Genomic DNA, 25,273 nt, shown 5'->3' on the forward strand with positions numbered 1-25,273 from the left:
TTACTTTACCCTAAGTCATATCTCAAAAGATGTAGAAATCTAGATTTCAGTGACTGAAAAATACCCAATTTATTTGTAAGAATAATGTCTATATATTGTACCCTAATGGTAAAATATTCCCTTCATTAAAATTGAAATAGACAATTTCATACAGCAGTTAACCACATTTGATCCATGTAAAACTGTACTAGGATACAAAAAGGGAAAATGGTGTTTTGGCAACAGTATCACAATCTTTTACATTTTATAGTACCCATTAACCCTCTTTCCCTAAAGTCCACTGAGTAAATGCTAAACTCACACTACATTTCCATCCAATAAGGTGCAAAATGAATATGTTATGTACAACAAAGATACAATTCTATGACAACCTGCATCAAGAAATACAAGCTGTACAGACAAGTCCAATTTTTCATATCCTAACCCTAAAAGAAACTTACTTTAGCTTACTTTTACGAAAATCTCCTGCTAGTCTCCCTTGAAGACAAATCATAGATGTAGTATCTCAATGAAAAAAAGTTAACTTCAATAATGACTGATCAAAAAATAGCTATTGCAAACCTCAGCACTATTTCAGTAGCTTTGGTACACTTAAAGATGGAACCGTTGGAACAATAATGTCTTTAAATATTGGTGTGTAGTTCGCACTTTGTTGCCTTTGACTTTGTTCCACAGTTTCTATGATAGTCTGCTTCATCTCTCTGCTGGCATCCCCTCTCACAGCAAGAAGAGCTGCAATGTGGTCATCTCTGCAAATTAAAAGAAATTATTACAAAAACTCTATTGGATCAGTGTTACAGCAATAATTTTGCCACAGCAGCACTATCGAGTGGATAATGAACAAGAATTGTGCATCTGGCCCTTGTAGAACATCAAGGTTCCATTACCTGCACCTTGATGTAAGATGCAAGGGATGTTAGTTGGTATCACCGACTCTTGCTTTGTAAAAAAAGAAAACTATTTAAAGAGAAGATTACTACCTGAGATCAGGGTAACGGCCGACCAAAGTTGAGACCTCAAGGTAAAGCAATGAAGGGTCTGTCAGTTTCAAAACCTCTGCAATATCTATAATCGTGTTACACAGCCCATCAGTGTCCTCAATAAAGCCCTTGAAGAAGAAGTGAGTTAATTCCAACAGCCAAAAATAAAAAACAGTACATTTTCCATGGATTACAAATTATTTTTGCCACATTAACTTATTGAGACAGGTACCCTTATTCCCGCTCAGCTCCACTACTGGATTTAGCCAAAGATGTCAGAAGGTGGAGGGTGTTTGTTTGTTTTTTTTTTTTATTTTGCCACCAAATGAAGCATTGACCCTCCGGTGCCTATACAGAAAAAAATTACCCTGCTTTTATATGAAACATTACTGTCAGCACTGGTAAGTACTAATAGACAAAAAGGAGGTTAAGAAAAGTATCCTTACTGATATACAGTTGACTATTAAGCAGCTGCAGGTATGGGACCTATTATCCAGAATTCTTACAGATATGGCGTCTTATTGTAATATGGAGCACAGTTTCTTAAGAGCACTGAAAAAAGTTTAATGGGATACTGTCATGATTTTTATGGTATGCGTTTTATTTCTAAAATACACTGTTTACATAGCTAATAATTCACGCTACTATTTAAAATGTTATTCTTGAACAAATACTATTTTTGTTTAGTAATATTGGTGTATAGGCAGCCATCTCAGTGCATTGCGCCCGAATCTATGCTTTCAGAAGAAGCCAGCGCTACACATTAGAACTGCTTTCAGGTAACCAATTGTTTCTCCTACTCCCATGTAACTGGAGGAGTCGCAAGCGGGACTTGGATTTCTTACTATCGACTCAACAGTAAAGTGTGCCTGAAGTTTTTCAGAGCACAGGTCACATGGCTGTGGCACCCTGGGAAATGAAGAATATGGCTAGCCCTGTGCAAAAATTTAAAAGTAAGTATCAAAAAATCTGTGTTTTTGAAAAACAGATTTCAATGCAGAATACTGCTGGAGAAGCTCTATTAACTTGTTAACATAGTTAAGTTAAAAAACAAATAGCTAAAAATACCACAGTCCACCAAGTTTAACTCCTCAAAACGAACACCAGTGCACATACATACATATACTTACACTCTCTATACACTTACATAACTATACATACCAATACCTATACTTTGCTATTGGATTTGAAAATCTACAATTAGTTGATATTACGCTTGTTCAAGAAATCATCCAAGCCACTCTTAAAAGCATTAATTGTATATAGTGCTTCTGATAATAGATTCCATAACTGCACCTAATAGCACAAAATATACTCACAGCAGTAAGGCGTTTAAACAGGAATTTAAACTGTTCCGCTTCCTTTATCATTTTCTCTGCTCCCTCCTTGCGTTCCTCAGCATTCCTGAAGGAGATGCGCTTCTGCATGATTGCTTTAATGTACTCTGTCACTACTTTCCTGTGAGCTTTTATAGTCATTTCCTGAAGACAATCATAAAATAGCCAAAATCATGCACTCATGCATACTGTTTTATATATATTCATATTATATATATATACAGTTATATATATATACATATATATACATATACATATATATACACACATATATATATATATATATATATATATATATATTTATTGTGTGTGTGTGTAATGTTTGGTGGCCTAAAACTAAAGTTCTAGAAAAATATGGGCTAATACTGTACCTTCAGACATCTAATACCAAGATTTGCACATGGGCAAGAAAGCTGTTTGAAGTCAAAATAGATTAACAAGATTTCTGAATACCTTAGGAAATTTCTTAACAGGAGGGTGTATTTTTGCCAAATTAAACTGCAATCTGAAGTAGACTAAATTTAAGTGTTTCTTTTTCTTCTCATATAATTGTTAGAGAAACGATGGCAGAGGAATTATTTCTCTATTTTGCTGTGTGCTATTTTAACAGAAGTAAAAAAACTACAAACTAGCCAGAGCTATTTAAGATTCTAAAAATGATTAGAAATAAAAATGGAGCATGCATTTGTACCTGGTTGTAATGTGTTTTAATTTTTGCAAAGTCGTTAAAATAGTCTTCTATGGTAACACAAATTGTATCCACTGTGTTTGATCCTCCCAGCCATTTTCTTGTCATCAGGTCATTAAGATGTTGCTAAGAAAGGCAATCAACTGCATTAAGCCATAGATATCAATTTTGAAAGAAGTAAGCAATATATTCAAAACAATTAGCCATCTGCATTTTCCCAGCAGATTTCTGGAAATTACACATATTAACAATTGTCTTTAGAAACACAAGGAGATTTTCTTATTGGTAGATAATGTCATAGCCAAATACAGTAGGTATTCCTGTATTCTTTGTTGAGGCAAGACAAGCTAATGAGAATAGTTCAAACTCTTCCTCCTCCTTATATCTATGATTCCAAAAATCACAGCTAAGCCAGTCTAGCTGCTTACATTGAAAGTTCACTTGAGTTGGGTTGGGTTGGTCACCTTTCATGAACCTTTTATAAGTTCAGTTTTCAGTTTCTACATCAATTATAAGCGATCACTTTCAAAAAAGTCAGGGTTATGGTCAGCAGGGCTGAACAGAACAATTAATGTAGTGTGTTAGAATAGCTTACAAAGTCAAACCCCCGCCACCACCACCACAAAAAGGTGCTTTAGAAAGAAAAACAGCCCAAAATATAAAACTAAGACATTTGTTAATTCTGGAGAACTATTGGAAAAAAAAATAGAATAAATATTTGGAAACTTCCCCTTTAAAAGGAGAAGGAAAAGTAAACATTAAGTAAGCTTTATCAGGTCTATGTAGATACAGCCATAAGCACTCACAGAAAGGCTGAGTCCTCTATCAAAAGAAACACAGGATTTCTTGTCTTCTTTTGTGTACACTTAGGGGCTGATTTACTAACCCACGAATCCGACCCGAATTGGAAAAGTTCCGACTTGAAAACGAACATTTTGCGACTTTTTCGTATGTTTTGCTATTTTTTCGGATTCTTTACGAATTTTTCGTTACCAATACGATTTTTGCGTAAAAACGCGAGTTTTTCGTATCCATTACGAAAGTTGCGTAAAAAGTTGCGCATTTTGCGTAGCGTTAAAACTTACGCGAAAAATGCGCAACTTTTCGCGTAAGTTTTAACGCTACGAAAAATGCGCAACTTTTTACGCAACTTTCGTAATGGATAGGAAAACTCGCGTTTTTACGCAAAAATCGTATTGGTAACGAAAAATTCGTAAAGAATCCGAAAAAATCGCAAAACATACGAAAAAATCGCAAAGTACCGATCATTACGAAAAAAACGCAATCGGACTCCATTCGACCCGTTCGTGGGTAAGTAAATCAGCCCCTTACTTCAGTATAAGGCTTTCTCTCTCTCCCTTTTCCTGCTGCCCCACCTCCCATAAGAATTCATAAAAATTTACTCCTCCGCTCATCAGAATGTGTGATCTATGCTACCAGCAGCACAGAAGCTAGGGGGCCAAGCTAAAATGGCAGCTGCTACTTTAAACAAACGGAGGGAACTTCTAGGGCTGTTTACTCAGTTATGGTAAAGCTTTCTGCAGAATAAATATGGTGTTCTAGCTTGCATTAATGTGGCAAATCTATTGGCAGTAAAATACCAAAATGAATTTCCTTCTCTTTTACTGACTTATATTTTGTTATAGATGGAACTTTACTAAGCAACAGTTCTTTATCATCTATTTTGTATGGTTTTCAAATGATTAGCCATCCTAATATGCCTATTTACAGCCTGCAAATAATTATTTCTGGTTAAAGAAGAAACCAAAAAACAGAGGGTTTCATTTTTACTTTATTTTGCTCATCTTACTCATCATCAGGTCCTCATCTTCCAGTTTCATTTGCAATATACTGCCTAGCTGCTAAAGTAAATGAAAGCGTCCAATACTTATTTTTGGTGGTTTTAAAGCTAGCTGTAAAATAAATTGCAGGTGTAACCAGTACTTGTTTATCCCTTTCCTGTTCTCTAGGTTGTCTCATTAATTGATGTTTCCAGTTTTAATCAGTCTTATCAGCTGGCTTGAAAATTGTTTGGGTCAAAGCCAGTAGTGGATAAAATAGAAACAGCCAGACAGATACTGCTTTTAATAGCAATTTTTTTTTAACTATGAAAAACAAATCTTTTTTACGGTGAAACCTCTTTTAAAGCAGAAGGAAAGGCTACTAAAGAGTTAATCTCAAGCTGCAGGCATACCTTCAGTTGTCTCAATAGTGCCCTTAAGTCTCCCCATATTTTACCTGTTCCAATGATCAGAAGCCAAACAGGAAGAAAAAACACTGAGCTGTGTAAAGAAAGTTCACATAATGCCTCACTCCTGCACCAAGGCCGAGACCAAGGGGCTGATTTACTAACCCACGAATCCGAATGGGAAAAATTCCGATTGGAAAACGAACATTTTGCGACTTTTTCATATTTTTTGTGATTTTTTTGCCGCCATTACGACTTTTTCATAACCATTACGACTTGCGCGAATTGTCGCGACTTTTTCGTAGCCGTTACGATTTGCTCGTATCTTGTCGCGACTTTTTCGTATTGAGCACTCGTAAACTGCGGGCAAAACTTTCAGACTTAGCATGATTTTGGAAGCCTCCCATAGGACTCAATGGCACTCTGCAGCTCCAACCTGGCCCAAAGTCACGATACTGAAAAAGTTGCGACAATTCGCAACGCAACGAAAAAGTCGCGCCATTTTGCGAAACAGTCGTAACAGCTACGAAAAAGTTGCGACAATTTAGGAAAAAATCGCAAAATACCGATCATTACGAAAAAAAATGCATTTGGACGCCTTTGGACTGTTCGTGGATTAGTAAATCAGCCCCCAAGTGTACATGCTCAGTTTGTAAGACTATGGGGCTGATTTACTAATCCACGAACGGTCCGAAGGCGTCCGAATGCGTTTTTTTCGTAATGATTGGTATTTTGCGATTTTTTTGTAGCCATTATGACTGTTTCGCGAATTGTCGCAACTTTTTCGTAGCCTTCGCACCGAGTACGAAAGTTTCGGATTCATTCAAGCTTCAGTATCGGGACTTTTCTTGGGCCAGGTTGGAGCTGCAGAGTGCCATTGAGTCCTATGGGAGGCTTCCAAAATCATGCAAAGTCTGAAAGTTTTGCCCGCCGGTTACGAGCGCTCAATATGAAAAAGTCGCAACAATGTACGAGCAAATCGTAACGGCTATGAAAAAGTCACGACTTTTCACGCAAATCGTAACAGCTACGAAAAAGCCGTAACGGCGACGAAAAAAAACGCAAAAAATACAAAAAAGTTGCAAAATGTTCATTTCCAATCCGAATTTTTCCCATTCGGATTCAAATTCGTGGATTAGTAAATCAGCCCCTATGAGTCAGCTTCCTGCTGATTGGCTCAGATCCACATTCCTAACGGGGGAGTGAGTTCTTAGCATTCTTGAGAAAGGGGGGAGCAGGAGAGGGGAGAGAACAGAGAGCTGCAACTAATCTTTTTTCAGAGAAGTCAGTGCAGCATTTCTGTAAGTGCTTATGGCTGTATTTACATAGACCTTTCTGTTAAAGCTTACTTAGTTTTTACCTTTCTTTCTCCTTTAAGCCCTTGAAACAAGACAAAAGTGGCAGATGGGTGGAGAAACAAATGATACAAAAAAAACTAGAAGTAATTAATACTGATAAAGATAAGAAAAAAGAATAATGCACAACTGCTGTCAAATACGTAAAAAATTCCAACATTCAAAACCAACATTTATCCAACATGGTTTTAAGTCCATGACAAGTTCTGCAAGGAGATTGATAATGTTGTATGCTGTTATCATTTGTCATGTAATTATAGGATTTCTTTCAGCTGTTGTTCTTTTAATGTAAATATTGAAATAATTAAAGGATTTACTTACCTCTAGATCCATGAAGACCTCATCTAAGAGGCTACAGCATCCATCATTGGCAATACTGTCCAATGTTGTGTCCATAGCAGAGGAACCAAACCCTATTATGTCATCTTCATCTCTTAGATATTTCCTTTTCAAGCTGACAATGGATTCTCTAGAAACAAACATTATCTAAACTTATCTATGACAGCATTTTGATTTTGAAGAAAATAGTCACTTTGTACTTAACGGTCTTTCATCTCCAAGGTTTTGATTTTTCACAAGTATGGCAAATTTTATATTTGATAGCAAAGGAAGCTAAAAGATTTTTAAAAATGTCCAGATGGCCACATAGCTAACCCCCATGTAGAAAGTAAATATACTTTTGGTACGTTAGTACCATGTGGCCTGCTGAGAAGTACGGAATATCATATTACAGTGAAGCAGGTGGCATGGACATAATTCTAGAGCACTTTCAGCCTTTTCTTTGTTCCCTGTTTGCTCATCAGCCCGTAGGCAATGAGTAAATATGGGCCCTTGGGCACGATCATGAAACAGTGATCGTACCCACACATGAAAAAGTCTGCTGCCTGTACCTCCTGCTCCCCTAAGCATCACCCTCCCAAAGGATTCTGCAGAGATGGCAGCCTATTCCTCTTCCTGCTTCCTCTGCTCTGCACACACACACAAATAACACTTTTTACACGAATACACACACTTGCACCCACACATACATTTGGGGGGGGGGCAGATTTTCAGAGTGCACACATACTCACACAGACAACGTGAAGTATGCCAGGTGTACACATACAAAGGCAATTGTGGTTAATTTTTCCAGGCAAAATACATACACAATGCAGTGAAAAAGTTTAATTTCCATTAATTTCCTAACAAATCTATTTGCCAGTCACACACTGCATTACCTTTTGTATGTTATTTGGTGATTATATTGGAAAATTTGTAGCATTTTTAACCATTTTATTGCATATGTATTATGTTTGTTAAGTTACAAAATGTGGGGCATATAGATTAAAACTGCAAGTTTTGACATGATTTTCAGAAATTTTTCATAAAAACTGCTACATTTAGCATAGCTGCAGTTTGGTAGTTTGCATTAGAATGACAATTACCCATTTTTGATTCAACAGAATGTGCACTTTCAAAATAAAATGGTTTTTTAGGGTCTCCATTCCTGTAATTTAAAGGGAATACTGCAGTGCATTGTGGAAGCTCTGACTCCTATAAAAGGCTGGAGGGTTCTGCAAGCACCCAGTCATTGTAAAGTGGTTCTCTGATGGTTCTCAGAAGAGTTGCTGTATGTTGGGAATAGCAGGATTTTTATTTTTTTTTTTTGTAACAAAATCTGCTTTGCAAGTCTCTGATGTGTGATGAGACTTGCTTATTTTTTTTTTCTGTGTTTTTTTTTTTTTAATGGAGGTCTTGTGAAATAAAATAAACCTTATTTTTACATCAAGACAAGAAAAATTCCCCATGCCTCACAGCAGTAGAAAGATGTATTTACCCATTTTGGTTTTAGATTTAGTATTAAAATATATAGTTTTCTAGGGTATTTGATTTATTAAGGGGTTGGATGACCCAAGTTGCTGCAAAATGTGCACCCTCTATGCATATTGAGAGTCAGCCATGAAAATTGCCCAGATTTCATTTGGATACACGTATAGGGTTGGTTTCTCAGCACACCAAAAGATGCTGCAAGACAGCAACTGCCTGTGTGCCAAGTGCATGTGTAAACCCACAGACATGGACAGATACAGACATCCAAAAACTTTTACAGTTTGGACAGACAACAATATTGGATTTTTGATTACTTTCTTCAATAAAGCATAATTTCTTACTATTGCATCACTATTCTTTACCCTTGCCTCTAGCTGAATGCATTTTTACATTTTCTCCCACACAGTAAAGAAATATATTCTGTAGCTTAAGGTTAATATTTACAGACTCACACTACAGGTATAGGATCTGTTATTCAGAACGGTTGAGAAGTTTTCTGGGCAAAAAGGCCTGTCATAATGCTTTTAAAATGTAAAGTGAAATATCACACTCAGAAGCATTATTATCTTGTCAAAATAGATTTGTGCTAGCTTAGGTAACAAAAACTACAATGTACAGTATAAAATGAAGGACATATTTACCATATTTCAGAGCTTTTTTGGATAACAGATCCCATACCTGTCCTAGAATCTTTGTCCTAAGTTTGGAAACATAAAATCCTTACTTAAAAGTTTGGCAGTTGTTGATAATAGCAATCATATACTGGACATAACAAGCAGGATGCTGTCGACTCCTAAGATGATCTTCTTTATAAAGCTGGGCTTCCTCTGCGTACCTGTATTGGGATAAATAATAATATATTATCAAACCATGGGCACGTATGCATACTGCTAAGTTGAAATATAATTACTGAAATCATCAAAACTAAAATAGATTTTCAAGTAAGTTTTTCAGTGTTAGACCATTATGTTCAGCATAAAAGCAGTTTGGAAACGTAGTGTAGGAAACACTAGTGTAGCACAACGTAGAAAGGTATGCTGGTTTCTTATCAAGTTTTCTAAGCCCTGTTTTTTGTGTCCTGTTGATTTCAACAGAGCACTAACGGATGTATGATTTGTCTGCAAAAATTTCAGTGTACACTTTTATAAGTAGTTCTAAATTATAAATGTACACACACTATATTATATATATATATATATATATATATATATATACATATACACTGTATATTGTACTTTGTCTAACATGCATTTTTATTAACATGATCTGCTTGTCACAAAGGCCCCATATTAGGTGAGGCATAAGAGAAAAATTTGCTTCAAATAAATTATACATCTTCTTTAAATGTTATTGTCTGTTGTAAAATGGCACTGCATTGATTGGGTTCTTGGAGAAACACCCTATTACTGTTGTTAAAGAACAATATTTTGTGGAAATATAAATTAAGTATAAATTAAACCTGCTACAGTCCCTGGCAGTTTTTAAAATGAGGGGTGGGCATGTCCTATGGTCCCTGCCAGAAGCACAGGAGGAGGGGAACAGCCAAGCACAGTCCTGCAGTAAAACAAGCAAAGACAGGATTCAGTTCCCTATCATGTTAGCCTTGCTGCACTATGGAACAGTTGGCAGACTTGCTGGGACTTGTTTGGGAATTTTTCATAAATCAGGCCAAAATACTACTTTAAGCTAAGTTTAACAGGTGTTTTTACACCAGACTGTTTTCATGGATTTGAGTATTTTATTTCTGCACTTTGAGAAAGTCTTGGGACTTGGAGCTAAAATGGTAGACTTCACTTCAATAAACTACCTTGATACCTTATAAGTGAAAATACAAAATAGAAGGCAAGCAAACAACACAAAACAGCTTGTGTCAGAATTATGTGAAACAATGTCTTTTTATACCTATTTAGAAAAGTATTCATCTGTTGGAGGCACAAATGAAGGACTTTCTTTTTTAAATCATCACTAATCTGTGCAGCAACCTGCAGATTCTGCTCAAACATCTGAAAAAAAAAAAAAAAAAAAATTACATAGAAGGCAGAACATAACAGCACTGGATAATCAATAGTTGCAAAATGTTGCCAGTTATATTATGGTTCTCTGCCCCAATGTGAACTTCATATATCCTTTAGAACTGACCATAATACAACAGAGCCCTTACTGAATGTTCTTGCATACCAAGATACTGAACATCAGCCTGTTTAGTTTCATTTGTGGGTTTTACGTAAATTCCTAATGTCTTCCCTCTGGGTATGAACGAACTCATGTGATTTTTTTAAAATTATATTTTCAAATATTGTTAGAAATATTTTGCAATCAGGTTGATTATATACAACTGTTGCTAATATTGTAACTGAATCAGATGAAACTATTTTCCTAAAAATATGCTCTTTTTGGAAAGCTTTCCACTAGACACTGGAACATAATTGGTAACATTTTCTTCTATTCATCCAAAAGAGCATTAGGGTGGTTGGCCTCTGATGGCATTGATCAGGCATGGCTTGCAGCTGGTGTTCATTCCACAAGTGTTGGTTGTGTGCAGAGCAATTTTACCATCTTAGAAAACACATTCTTTACAGACCTCATTATAGTGATAAAACTGTTGCCACAAAAATCATTTTTGGCTGATAGGGCTGCTTTTGTAAGTAATTGTTACTCAAAGTTCCTAAACCTGATTCTTACCAACCTGACTGTCACTTCTCAACCTGTCAATAATAGTTTCTAATGCTAACTACTGCTGCACAAATATGGCAGCCCCCCTCATACAGGAACACCGGGAATCAGATAAGTAAAGTAAAAGCATCGGGCAAATACTTTTAAGGCAAAATTATAAACAGCATGCAGACAAATTTTGCTGAATGCATTGTTGTTGTATTCCTAGTTCCATCCAACATGTTTTTAACCTTGCAATTAAAATCGGTTTTTAATTTCTACGATCAAATGAAGCTGAATGTGAGAATGAAAAACGCGTATATACTCAACACAGTAGTGGTTTCTTACCTGGAAAACAATGGCAGGCAATGTAGTCTGGAAGTACCCATCTTGGTCAGCTTCAGGCTCAGTATTCTTGTCCCAATCCTTTTTGTCAGTCTCAAGTGCTTTTCTTAACCAGGCAATGATGTTAGACTGCATTTAAAAGCATACCAAGGGTTAAATCACACACGCAATGCACAAAAACACAAGCTCAGCTATAGTAAAAGCAATGGTAAACAGAAATGGCCTGTTAATATTTTATATGTCATATATCAAAGACATATGGCAAGCATCTATGCAAAGATAATGTTTGCTTACATATGAAAATATATTTATGGTAAATATAGCAACATAACAGCCAATGACAACACAAACGTAGGGAGAGTACAGTAAATCAATTGGGACACTGGGCATGAAACTGTTCAGTGGCCCTTTGGAGTTTATATTTAAGATGTTTTATCTTGGTACCTAATGATATGTGGGAGATAAGATGTTGCAAATTGGAAGCTTTGAGGTGGTTTTTGGAAACGTCTTCAAAATTGCCAACTTTAGGAAAGCTTTGCAGTTTGGTTGTTTGGAGTGGAAAGATGTGTACCCATTTTGAATTTGAAGAAATGTGTACTTTCCAAAAATATATGGCTTTCTGTAAATTAATACAACACATGGGGCCAGATTCATGAAATCACAAGTTCCCAAATGGTATAAATTCCGATTGGATACGATAATTTCTTAAGATCGCAAATATGCTTACGAAAAAATCATATTGGCAATCTGAAAGTCACAAAATTTTCGTAAAATGCAGGAAAACCTTTCCGACTTTGATCCTTCTGTGCATGATTTTGGAAGCCTCCCATAGGAATCAATGGCACTCTGCAGCTCCAACCTGGCCCAAGGAAAGTCACGATAACGAAGCTTGAATGAATCCGAAACTTTCGTACTCGGTGCAACAATACGATTTTGAAGCACAAATTTGTTGCAAGTACGAAAAAGTTGCGGAAGGTACGAAAAATTTGCACAAGCGACAAAAAAGTCAAACGAATGCTCGGAGCGTTCGTGGATTAGTAAATGTTCCCCATGAAGTATCTTTATCCCAGGGTCCCTACATGCCACATCTTTTATACACAGTGGACATCAAACTGTTCACAGGATGACTGCCATTCTTATTTATGGTGTTTTATCCTGTTACTTAATGACTTGTAGGAGATACAATGATAACGATAATTTTAGTAAACCAATGCAACTTGGTAGTTTGGAGTAGAAAGGGATATTTGCCTCTTTGGATTCATCAGAACCTGCCCTTTCCAAAAATGTATAGTTTGCTAGGGTTTGCTGTTGGTGGAATTTTTACCCTTGAATATGCAGATTTCTGAAGCAGTGCTTTAGAAAATTGGTAGTGTACTACTGGGATTTGGTGACCTATACAATTGTACAGAAGATATATGACTTTGCAAATCAGATGCATTTTAGTGCATAAATTAAATTATGTTTTTGATATAAGCTTTTATATTATGGAAAATTATATTTTACATTATATTACATTTAAAAGCCTTTTTTTGTGTTATAAAAGTGAAATTACACTAAAATTCTAAAATACTGTGAAAGATTATCTTGTCCTAAAAAATAATATATCATTTTCCTGGATAAACTAAAGGTCCCCCTAGAAAAGGCCCCTAAAGTGAAAGAGTGTAAAATGTTTCAAAAGTGCCTGGCAATATAAATACCACAAGTGACCAAATCGGTTGGCAGCAAAAGGGTTAATGTGTAATATAAAGTTGCTTCACTTTAACACTTCCCATATTATTCAATGTATTTTATTTTTCAATTTTCCCTTCTCTACCTTGCTGTCCTCCTCATTCATGATTTCTCTCCTGTTGTCTATTTGTTTTCATTTCCAGTGCAATTTAAGTTTTATTCTTATTTCTTTCTTGCCGTCACCTATCTTTTTATCACAATTTTTCTACCGCACTCCACTCTCAGGGGATTCCGTTTGTCTGCCAGGTTCAAGCAATGTATATATAGATGTAAACAGCTACAGACTGAAGCAGCTCCTTATTAAAGTTTTCCTTTATTCTCCAAGCTCAAAGAGTGAAATCAATCAGTCATTTATATAGTGCTGTGCGATCCAATCAGACAACTGTGTGGAGCCTAAAAATTCCTGAAAACCTGTATAATGCCTGTATATACATTACTGGTACAAAGCTGCTCACCAATGTATCATGACAAGAGAGCAGCAAGGGCAGATTAAGTGATTCTTGTGCACAAGGCTGTACACAATACATTGTCCCTCCAGAGGAGTTATGTTGGACATAGCTCACCACAGCAGTTTGCCCACGCCTACTTTTAAATGCCACATCCACTTTAAAGGAAAAGTAACACTAAAAATTTTTAACTAAAAAATCTATTCTACCCTGCCCCAATAATTGCCCTATCCTACAAACCATTTATTATTTTGAATGCTGTAGTACAAAATACCTGTTAAAAGTTGCCTTCCGGTCATTTGAAGAAAGGCGATACGGCAATGCAGGTGAAGTATCAGGGGAAGCGTCCACTATGCAGCGATCGATTGATCGAGTCTAGCCTTCCTTCTGTATAGGAATGAGTCATGCTAGGCTTGATCAATAGAGTAAGAGTACTGGTAGTGTAATCCCAGGACATTATGTACAGTGAGATAAGCGGGCACTGGCATCCAATATACATTATTACAGTGACAGGCAGGTAGTACAGTTGTTTATACATAATAAAACTAAAATGGACACATTTAGTATTGCAGTATTACTAAATGATAGATTTAGATTAAATGTAAAAAAGAACATCCCCCCAAATAACAGAGGATGATGAGTACAAAACATTTAAATCTAAAAATAAAGAAAAGTAAAGAAAAGTTTCAAATGCCTTATACTTTTGAGGACTATTTGGGTGACAGGTCCACTTTAAACAATGTGCTAAGAAGTCATTTTGGCAACACTTCCAAAGTGGACCTGTCACCCAGACATAAAAAGCTGTAGGCATTTAAAAATCCCAGCTGTCTATCATATATTGCTTGCCCCGCCTCTATGCCTTAGGCATAGAGGCGGGGCAGACAATTACTTTAACTTCCAGTTCAGCTTACTTTCCCCCTCCCACCTGACCATCTAATTGTGTAGCCAGTGCATGGGCCTGGGCATCAGGCCCCCATTCTGGCACATACACAAGATTTCGGGGTGATACAAAGCTTGCCTTAATAAGCTTGTCCACAAAATGGCACCTGCCTATTTGCTGTGATTGTGTAATTCCAGGACTGAAAGAAAAAATATTTATGTATATATATTATATATATTTTATAGTGTAAGTGAAGGTTTTTTTGCTTAACAAACACAAGAGAAAAGAATTTTGAATTATTTCTTAGGTCCTCAGGTCCCCTTTATACACAGACTAAAAAGATATAAAAGAAGACAACATCTGCTTACTCTGAGAGTTGCCATGTATTTATGGAGCAACTGGTCCACTATGTCCTGAGAAAGAAGTGGCTTCAGTGACTTCACATTTATTTCTGGAATCAGCTCTGGGTTCCCCATCATCTCTACACTGTGTGGTCAATGACAACAGTTACAATAATAAAAGAATATGAAATAGTAGGCCCTGATAGAGATCAACATATCCTTGGTGTACAGTAAAGGTTACAGAGTTACCGAAAGTAGCATAAAGGAACAAAAACAAAATTCCAAAATGACCCAAAGCATTCAATAAACAAGCAGCAACATGACTTTCTCTGCATCTAAGTTGACCTGGTAGTTTGAGAGCATTTACATTCTGCTTTTTGACTGAAAAAAAGTGTTATAACCAGAAAATTATGGGAGAAATTGACTTTTTTAGAAAATACTAAAATAAAAGTAAGTTTACCTTAAACTATGTGACAATGGTATCCCAAGCCAAACTAGTGATTTTTTTTTTTTTTTTTTAATTTATTTAACTTTCTGTTCTGCAACAGATTGAAATTTAATTTGCTTTCTGGTTGCCCAATGCCCCCTAAAAGGAGAAAGGCTAGTAAAGAGTTAATCTCAAGCTGCAGGCATACCTTCAGTTATCTCAATAGTGCCCTTAAGTCTCCCCATATTTCACCTGTTCAGAAGATCAGAAGCCAAACAGGAAGAAAAAAAAACGCTGAGCTGTGTAAAGAAAGTTCCCATAATGCCTCACTCCTGCACAGAGACCCGAGACCAAGTGAACACGCTCAGTTAGTAAGACTATGGGGCACATTTACTAATCCACAAACGTCCGAAAAGCGTCCGAATGCATTTTTTTCGTAATGGTCGATATTTTGCGACTTTTTCGCGAATTGTCGCAAATTTTTCGAGCTCAATACGAAAAAGTCACGAGAATTTGCGAAAGTCGTAATGGCTATGAAAATGTCGCGACAATTCACGAAATTTGTAATGGCTATGAAAAAGTCGAGACAATTCGCGCAAGTCGTAACGGCTACGAAAAGGTTGCGACAGTGACGAAAAAAAATCGCAAAAAAACAGAAAAAGTCACAAAATGTTCGTTTCCAATCCGATTTTTTCCCCATTCGGGATTCGGATTTGTGGATTAGTAAATCAGCCCCTATGAGTCAGCTTCCTGCTGATTGGCTCAGAGCCACATTCCTAAGGGGGGGGGGAGTGAGTTTTTAGCATTCTTGAGGGAGGGGGGAGCAGGAGAGAGCAGAAAGCTGCATGTCTGTGGCACAGGAATTACAGACACAAACAATCTTTTTTCAGAGAAGTCAGTGCAGCATTTCTGTGCTTATTGCTGTTTTTAACATAGACCTTTCTGATAAAGCTTACTTAGTTTTTACCTTTCTTTCTCCTTTAAAAACAACCAGACGTTTAAAAATAATAACTGTGATGAATAGTAAAAGTTACAAAACAAAGAAAAAAAAAAAACGACTCACTAAAAGTCAGATTTTTGGTTGCCATTGGTCAACTACACACAACATTTTAAGATCTTAAATACGGTAATGGCAAAAAGCCAATCTAAAACATTAGCTCTGTGTCACGTAATAGTTCACATAACAAAAGTTAATTTAAATATAAACATTCTATTGAAAATATAAAATTAGTCATAGGTAAGGTAATACAACCCCATAAAAAAAAAAAGTGAATATTTTACCTTTGGTAGGTATTTAACACCCAGGTAAGAAGACTAACAATCTCATTTGCTTCTAGCTCTTCTGATGCCAGCTCCTGGATTCGGGAAGATAATGCTTGGTGGTATAAATCCAATACCCTGTTGAATATGTTGTAACTTGGGGGAAAGCATTGCACCATAAGATTTTTTATTATTATAAGATCCTCTAGCATATATCTCCGAATGATTTCCAAATGGCGCACCAGCCACATTTTATCCGACTCCCTTGTATCTGCTTGACTCCCTTCTATCCTAGTTATTATTGTTTTGTCAAGAACATCAAACATTTTATCTTTCCACTTCTTGGGTCTACCAGGAGGGATGAAACCAGTTTGCTTTTTCCTGTCCATCATACGGCGGTCAACTTTCTCCTCCCTTTCAATGATACGGACAACTGAGACAAGCAAGGTAGGATCCCGTCGAACTGTGACTATGGACCTCTGTATGACCATCCACAGCTGTTTAGCCAGCTCTTCTGACAGTGGATGCACTTTGCCAAAGTAATTCTGGATTAGGTTCATGTCATGAGTATTTTTGCTGTCCATACGGTATTGTTCATACATTAAGTCATCTCGAGAACACTCCAGGTCCATCAGTTTGCGATGTGCTTGCAGAAGTTCCCCTTGTTCAATGAGATCTTGGGTTTCTCGTACAATCTCAGGTACTAATAAAATCAAAAGGCAACCACCGATATAATTAATTTTTGTGTGTGTTTTGTGCATGGCATACATATACACATACTAAATATCTGTGCTTAGTGATGACTTACTGAATAATGTACCCTCTGTTATAAAATATGAGGCTACTAGACCTGTCATGGAAATCCTCAGTGTCTTATACTATCCTTTTATTTTACAACACTGGGTGCATTATTAACTACAGGTATGGGACCCCTTATCCAGAAACCCGTTATCCAGAGCTATAGTAGACCACCATATATTGCAATAAAACAGACAAAGGTGCATTTTTAATCCCATACACATTTCCAAAAACATTTCATTAAAATTAAATTAATTACATCAATTCAAATGTTCAGGTTTTAAAGTTATTTGTAAATATAGTGGAAACTAGTTTTTGTTTATCGCTTTGTGCTTTTTGGGTCTGATGTAACAGGGGTCAGGCCCCCTCCAGATCTTTTAATCAGCTGACTTGCAACATAGTTTAAGTGTTTAGAGCCAAAGAGGGAAAAGGATGAGCATATTTACAAATAAGTTTAAAATGACTGCAAATGTTTCATTAATGTATATTGAAAGGGTGCTTACAAATATGTTTTCTTTTTCTGAAAGGAGGACCTCTTTAAAGGGGAAGGAAAGGCTAAGTCACTTGGGGGTGCTAAAATGTTAAGCACCCCCAAGTGACTTGAATCGCTTACCTCGTACCCCGGGCTGGTGCCCCTATTAGGAGAAAACCGCACCAGCCCGGGGCACCTGGGGCGATTCGCTTCCTCCTTCCGCCTCCCTTTCCCCTGGACTCCGAGTCCGGCGCATGCGCAGTAGAGCGAAAAAGCCGACATCTCTGTTAAAGGTCGGCAGAGGAAGGAGGAAGTGATCGCTGCTACCCCGGGCTGGGGCACCAGGGGCACCAGCCCGGGGTAGAAGGTAAGCGATCTAAGTCACTTGGGGGTGCCTAACATTTTGGCACCCCCAAGTGACTTAGCCTTTCCTTCTTCTTTAAGACATCAAACTTTTGTTTAATACAGGTATAGGACCCATTATCCAGAATGCTCGGGACCAAGGGTATTCCAGATAAGGGGTCTTCCCGTATTTTGGATCTCCAAACCTTAAGTCTACTAAAAAAAAAATCAATAAAACATTAATTAAACCCAATAGGATTGTTTCGCATTCAATAAGGATTGTTGATCTTAGTTGGGATCAATTACAAGGTACTGTTTTATTACTACAGAGAAAAAGGAAATCAGTTTTAAATTTCTGAATTATTTGATTAATATGGAGTCTATGGGAGAGGGTCTTTCCGTAATTTGGAGCTTTCCGGATAACGGATTCCGAATAAGGGATTCCATACCTGTAATAAAGAACTTTTCTTCTACCTACCTGCATGTTTAACAGAGCTTCATATTAAATTTGTATTATAAAAAAACTAACTGGTTACCACTTGTATTTGTAAAAGACGAGCTTGAATCTTTTACTTTGTTTCCCTTAATTAGGTAACAAGGCATAAATGCATAACCTTTGATTGCACAAAAAATCAATTTTTGGCATAATTGCATTTAATAGATTTGAAGGTATTTTTGCAGCTGTAGTAATATTGCATCACCTTCCTGCCTAAATACATGCAGGGAGGTGGGGAAATGGTTAGCCTTGGAGTGCTGGGGCTAGGTTCGACTGTAGCTTCGGCACTATATGTAATTCCACAAGGTTTTCTAGTTTCCTTTCACAATCCAAAAGCATAGAGGCAGTTTATACTTGTGAGGTAACTTCTGATGACTTTGGAAAACGAAGCTCCATGTATGTTTTCCTGCCGGCGATATACTTTACGGCTAATTGCACACAGAGAATTAGAAAATTTACCAAAGTGTGTGTGTGTGATAGTAGTTATAAGCTCCACTTACTGTATGTGGTGAGACAAACAAAAATGGAAATAAATAACTCTAGCCACACTGTTTACCTGAGAAAATGTTCTTAAGATTTTCTACAGCAGCTGCCAATTGACTATGCTGAACGACTGCATCCTTCACATCCTTCAAACTCTCAATTGTATTAATGCTCTGCCTCCAGTCCTTGCTGACATCTGCAAGGGACTGCTGGATGTCTTTTACATCATTAAGTGCATTGTGAAGTTGATTTAAGCCAGTCCTGACACCATCAAGTTGTGATTGAATTGCTGCCTAAATAAAAATAGAGGGTGAATTTAAAGACACATGAGACAGATATTTCTAATAAAAATTTTGCTCTTAAATTTCTAGCAGTTATTTAAGGAAAACTATACCCCCAAACAATGTAGGTCTCCATTGCATACACAAGCTCATATGTAAAAACCCTGCTTCATCTAAATAAACCATTTTCATAAAAATATACTTTTTTAGTAGTATGGGCTATTGGGTAATCCTAAATAGAAAATTGCCATTTTAAGAATTAAGGGCCGCCTCCTGGGATCATATGATTCACAGTGCACACAAACAAGCCAAGGCACACATACATGCTAGCCACATGAGCCAATTAATGGACAGAGTTCTGCCTTTTGCTTCCACACTTCTTCCTGTTACAGTAAGAGCTGCATTATTTCTGGTCATGTGATCTCTGAGGGAGCACACAGCCTATCACTAATGATGGATCAAGGAAAAGGATGTAAAAGGGCAATATTTACTGATATATATATTCCAGTTTGGCAAGATGCTTTAATGGGTCACTTTACACTTAAACTATCTGTTGGTTAAAAGAACAATGAAAGGTTAATATAAATTTATATATATATATATATATTTTTTTTTTTTTTTTTTTTTTTAAATTATTTACCTTCTTTTTCAATCTCTATCCAGTTTTCAATTTTGGGTCACTGACCCGGCAGTCAAAAAAAAACAAATGCTCCATAAGGGTACAATTTTGCTTTGCTCTGGTTTTCTATGAGCAACATCACCGGTAATGTTTTACTCCACTTTTTACATAGTATGATAAATATACTGGCCCTCTGTTTAAATGATAAGCAGCACAACAAACATACACAAGGCTAAACATAGGGCAAAATGCCTCATACAGTGGAGGAAATAATTATTTGACCCCTCACTGATTTTGTAAGTTTGTCCAATGACAAAGAAATGAAAAGTCTCAGAACAGTATCATTTCAATGGTAGGTTTATTTTAACAGTGGCAGATAGCACATCAACAGGAAAATCGAAAAAATAACTTTAAATAAAAGATAGCAACTGATTTGCATTTCATTGAGTGAAATAAGTTTTTGAACCCTCTAACAAAAAAAGACTTAATACTTAGTGGAAAAACCCTTGTTTGCAAGCACAGAGGTCAAACGTTTCTTGTAATTGATGACCAAGTTTGCGCACATTTTAGGAGGAATGTTGGTCCACTCCTCTTTGCAGATCATCTCTAAATCCCTAAGGTTTCGAGGCTGTCTCTGTGCAACTCTGAGCTTGAGCTCCCTCCATAGGTTTTCTATTGGATTAAGGTCCGAAGACTGACTAGGCCACTCCATGACCTTAATGTGCTTCTTCTTGAGCCACTCCTTTGTTGCCTTTGCTGTATGTTTTGGGTCATTGTCGTGCTGGAACACCCATCCACGACCCATTTTCAGTTTCCTGGCAGAGGGAAGGAGGTTGTCGTTCAGGATTTCACGATACATGGCTCCGTCCATTTTCCCATTAATGCGAATAAGTTGCCCTGTGCCCTTAGCAGAAAAACACCCCCAAAGCAAAATGTTTCCACCCCCATGCTTGACGGTGGGGACGGTGTTTTGGGGGTCATAGGCAGCATTTTTCTTCCTCCAAACACAGCGAGTTGAGTTAATGCCAAAGAGCTCTATTTTGGTCTCATCAGACCACAGCACCTTCTCCCAGTCACTCCCAGAATCATTCAGGTGTTCATTGGCAAACTTCAGACGGGCCTGCACATGTGCCTTCTTGAGCAGGGGGACCTTGCGAGCCCTGCAGGATTTTAATCCATTGCGGTGTAATGTGTTTCCAATGGTTTTCTTGGTGACTGTGGTCCCTGCTAATTTGAGGTCATTAACTAACTCCTCCCGTGTAGTTCTAGGATGCTTTTTCACCTTTCTCAGAATCATTGACACCCCACGAGGTGAGATCTTGCGTGGAGCCCCAGAGCGAGGTCGATTGATGGTCATTTTGTGCTCCTTCCACTTTCGAACAATCGCACCAACAGTTGTCACCTTCTTTCCCAGCTTCTTGCTAATGGTTTTGTAGCCCATTCCAGCCTTGTGCAGGTCTACAATTTTGTCTCTGACATCCTTGGACAGCTCTTTGGTCTTTCCCATGTTGGAGAGTTTGGAGTCTGCTTGATTGATTGATTCTGTGGACAGGTGTCTTTTATACAGGTGACTAGTTAAGACAGGTGTCCTTAATGAGGTTGACTAATTGAGTAGAAGTGTCTAACCACTCTGTGGGAGCCAGAACTCTTAATGGTTGGTAGGGGTTCAAAAACTTATTTCACTCAATGAAATGCAAATCAGTTGCTATCTTTTATTTAAAGTTATTTTTTCGATTTTCCTTTTGATGTGCTATCTGCCACTGTTAAAATAAACCTACCATTGAAATGATACTGTTCTGAGACTTTTCATTTCTTTGTCATTGGACAAACTTACAAAATCAGTGAGGGGTCAAATAATTATTTCCTTCACTGTACATTACCAGAATTCGGTTTAATGCAGCCATCAGATTTACTGCAGGTAGGCCTCTACAATTCTTAACAACAAATTAATGTCAGAACTTACAAAAACTATCCTACCTACCTTAAGCCGAGCCTCAACAGATGCTTTTTTTCGAGCCTCTCTTCTGCGGTATTGTTCTACCTTATCCAACTGATCAGGTCTTTGCAGCATCCCAGCCACTCGCTGCACCGCTGTGGCCACTGCCTCCCTGTCTGGCTCCTCCATCATGTGCCTAAAAGTAAATCATGTAAATAATGTGTGACATAATTATAAAGGGGGTAATTATTAAGGCATGATACAAAAGCAATTACTTCTCTTCACATTAATTTCCAACTACACACACTTCTATAGATTGCTATAGATTCAGTATCAGCTAGATCAACATAATCCTGTTTTTAAAGAGAGCTAGGTGACAGGGGCTAAAGCTTCTCTCAAAAACGCATTTATTTATTTGGAATAAACTTACTAGAAGGCATATTTTACAGGGGTTCATGTTTAATGTGTTATTATTTGAATTTTTTTTTTAATTGTTTAGCTTGTTTGAAGGCTGGAAAGAGTCCTAAAATGAAGGCAAATAATTCAAAAACTATGCAAAATAAAAAAAGACCAACTGAAAAGCTGCTAAGAAATGGGCATTCTATAGGATAGTAAAAGTTGATTCAAAGGTGAATTACCCCTTTAAGGCACATGGTACATTAGATTAGCTGCCTACAATCAATCTTTGTGACCATGGGCAACTAATCTCCTCCAGATGCTTTCCCACTGGCATTAAAGTAAATTGCTGGTAGGAAAGCATAAGCAGAGCTTCACTTTTCCAAGTTGTCTAAAGTTTTCTTCCTCTGTATGTTTTCCCATGGCAATTTACTTTATTGGGAGATCTGTTGCCTGCATTAGCACAGATTTGACCATGTCCAGTACATAAAGTTATATCCATCACAAGAGGGACGGGGGGGGAAGCAGACAGTTACTTTCACTTTGAATTCAGAACTTCCCCCATACTGGCACAGAAACAAGATTTTGGCAAGATACAAAGCTTGCCTTAATAACAGTGTCCACAAAATGGCGACTGTCTTCTTGCTGCAAACGTGAATTCCAAGGCTAAAGAAAATAAGATTCAAATAATTTTTATACTGTAAGTGAAGGTTATTTTACTTGACAAACACAAAAGAAAACAATTTGGAATTATTTCTTAGGGTGACAGGTCCCCTTTAAAAGGTAGATTTGGCATAAAAACATTTTTAAGCCCAAGATAATTAACAGGGTGACTTTTAAATATGCTTAAAGGGGAGAGCATTTCTTGGTAGCTTAATGCACAGAATGTCCTATATAAATGATTAGATTATGAAACACTAAGGGGCTGATTTACTTACCCACGAACGGGTCGAATGGAGTCCGATTGCGTTTTTTTTCGTAATGATCGGTACTTTGCGATTTTTTCGTATGTTTTGCGATTTTTTCGGATTCTTTACGAATTTTTCGGATCCAATACGATTTTTGCGTAAAAACGCGAGTTTTCCTATCCATTACGAAAGTTGCGTAAAAAGTTGCGCATTTTGCGTAGCGTTAAAACTTACGCGAAAAGTTGCGCATTTTTCGCGTAAGTTTTAACGCTACGCAAAATGCGCAACTTTTTACGCAACTTTCGTAATGGATACGAAAAACTCGCGTTTTTACGCAAAAATCGTATTGGTAACGAAAAATTCGTACAGAATCCGAAAAAATCGCAAAACATACGAAAAAGTCGCAAAATGTTCGTTTTCAAGTCGGAACTTTTCCAATTCGGGTCGGATTCGTGGGTTAGTAAATCAGCCCCTAAGTGGGGCCTAAGTGTGAAATCAAAGCAGCAATGCCATATAACAAACATAAAAATGAGCTGCTTAAGAAAGATGTTACTCTACAGAAGAATAGTTTTTATGAATTCTATTTTTCATACAATACCCCAACATGTGTTTAATCACACACGTTTTGATAACGTTTCCAAAGAAAAATGTTAATAAGTACTGAAATAAAACCTTGATGAGGAAATTAGGTTCACCTCAAAGAAAAGTTATTTAAAAAAAACTGACAGTAATTAATAATCTTAGTAATAAGTGCGTGTAGATGGACAACTGTGCAATAACCCATCAGGTAAAGTACACAATACTTTCCCTTATGAATATCGTGTAACTTGCAATACTATCAACGGGAGAGGTGGAGGGTGGGGGCAAGATGGACAGTTATTCTGGGCCCAGCTCTACCACACTTACTTTGAATATCAGGCCCCCTAATGTCAGTAGGCTGCAGACTTCAGCAGGGACGGCGGCTGCTAGAATGCCTGCATCTTCTTTCCCCTACACAGCTGTCACACAGTCCAAGAGCCCTGCTTTGTCTAACACAACCCACAGTTCCGTATTGCTACTTCCAGCTCCCGGAACACTGTCAATTGCAGGCTCCTAACCTGCTGTTCTACAGAAAATTCCGACCGCAAATCTCATCACGCGAGACTGGAGCACGACTACACGTAACAATAATAACGCAATACGTAGCCACCTTGTGGGAGTGACGAGCCTGCGTAACTTAACGTCACGCAAAACGAAGTTGTTAACTCGCGTTAGCGCCCCGAAATTTTGCTCTGCTCGCACCTCCTACTTTTGTTAGAAAAAAATAAAATCATGTTTTTCGTGTTGGTTTCTTACCACCACATCAGCAGCAAATTTCATTGGAAGCCATTTATATTTATAAATACTTTTCCTGGTTGTTAAAAAATGAGTTTTTTTTGCAAACTAGGGCCAAGTGGAATAGCCATCATTTTAGTTTGTTTTTTTTTTTTGCTTATTGTATATTAGGTCCATATCAGTAACATTCTCACACAGATATGAGGTATGAAGACGTAAATATCTCAAAACCATTTTAACAGCTCAGCCCAGAGTCCAGGATTCTTTTTGATCTCCTGCACTGAACCTTTAAAAAGATATCATGTTTCTTAAACTTAATTAAATGGGTAGCTTTTGGCAGAGAACCCTGAAAACGTAACAAGCAACACCTGCACTTAGATGCAATTGTAACTAATAAGATTAACAGGTCTCTTGGGGGAACTGAGCCTTGCAACTTAAAGGGCGATTTCACCTTTTTTTTTAGTAAAACAGTAATAAAACAAGATGACAAAACCTCCAGAAATGTGTGTGTGTTCACACTTGAAAAAGAAGGGTCCACTGAACAGTTTGATGCGAATTATGCATAGGATTAACAAGGTATCTGGCATTTAGAGACCCGAAAGGAATTTTTTGCATACAAATTTCCCCAGCAATTACTTTAGCTTCTAAAAATTCAACAGAATGACTGCATTTTTTGTCGGATAAAAACAAAAAAAAGTACTTTGACCCCTGAAGACCTTATATTTTTGGAAATTACACATTAGGGTTAATTTCATAAGGGGTTCCCATGTCTTTCCAAAATACCTAAAAATC

At 37.2% G+C, this 25,273-nt stretch overlaps 1 protein-coding gene across 1 annotated transcript; it reads right to left on the reverse strand.

Annotated features, from left to right (window-relative positions):
• Positions 1-44: 44 nt before the first annotated feature.
• Positions 45-24,222, reverse strand: exoc3 (exocyst complex component 3). Its single transcript, NM_001005685.1, is given in 13 exon segments — positions 45-749; positions 981-1,108; positions 2,300-2,461; positions 3,009-3,131; positions 6,870-7,017; positions 9,082-9,192; positions 10,260-10,360; positions 11,358-11,483; positions 14,777-14,894; positions 16,458-17,139; positions 19,101-19,320; positions 21,909-22,059; positions 24,074-24,222. Coding segments are annotated over 12 exon segments (2,244 nt in total). The 5' UTR covers positions 22,053-22,059; positions 24,074-24,222; the 3' UTR covers positions 45-568.
• Positions 24,223-25,273: the final 1,051 nt, after the last annotated feature.

Source organism: Xenopus tropicalis, chromosome 6 (assembly GCF_000004195.4).
Source record: "Xenopus tropicalis strain Nigerian chromosome 6, UCB_Xtro_10.0, whole genome shotgun sequence".
NCBI lineage: Eukaryota > Metazoa > Chordata > Amphibia > Anura > Pipidae > Xenopus > Xenopus tropicalis.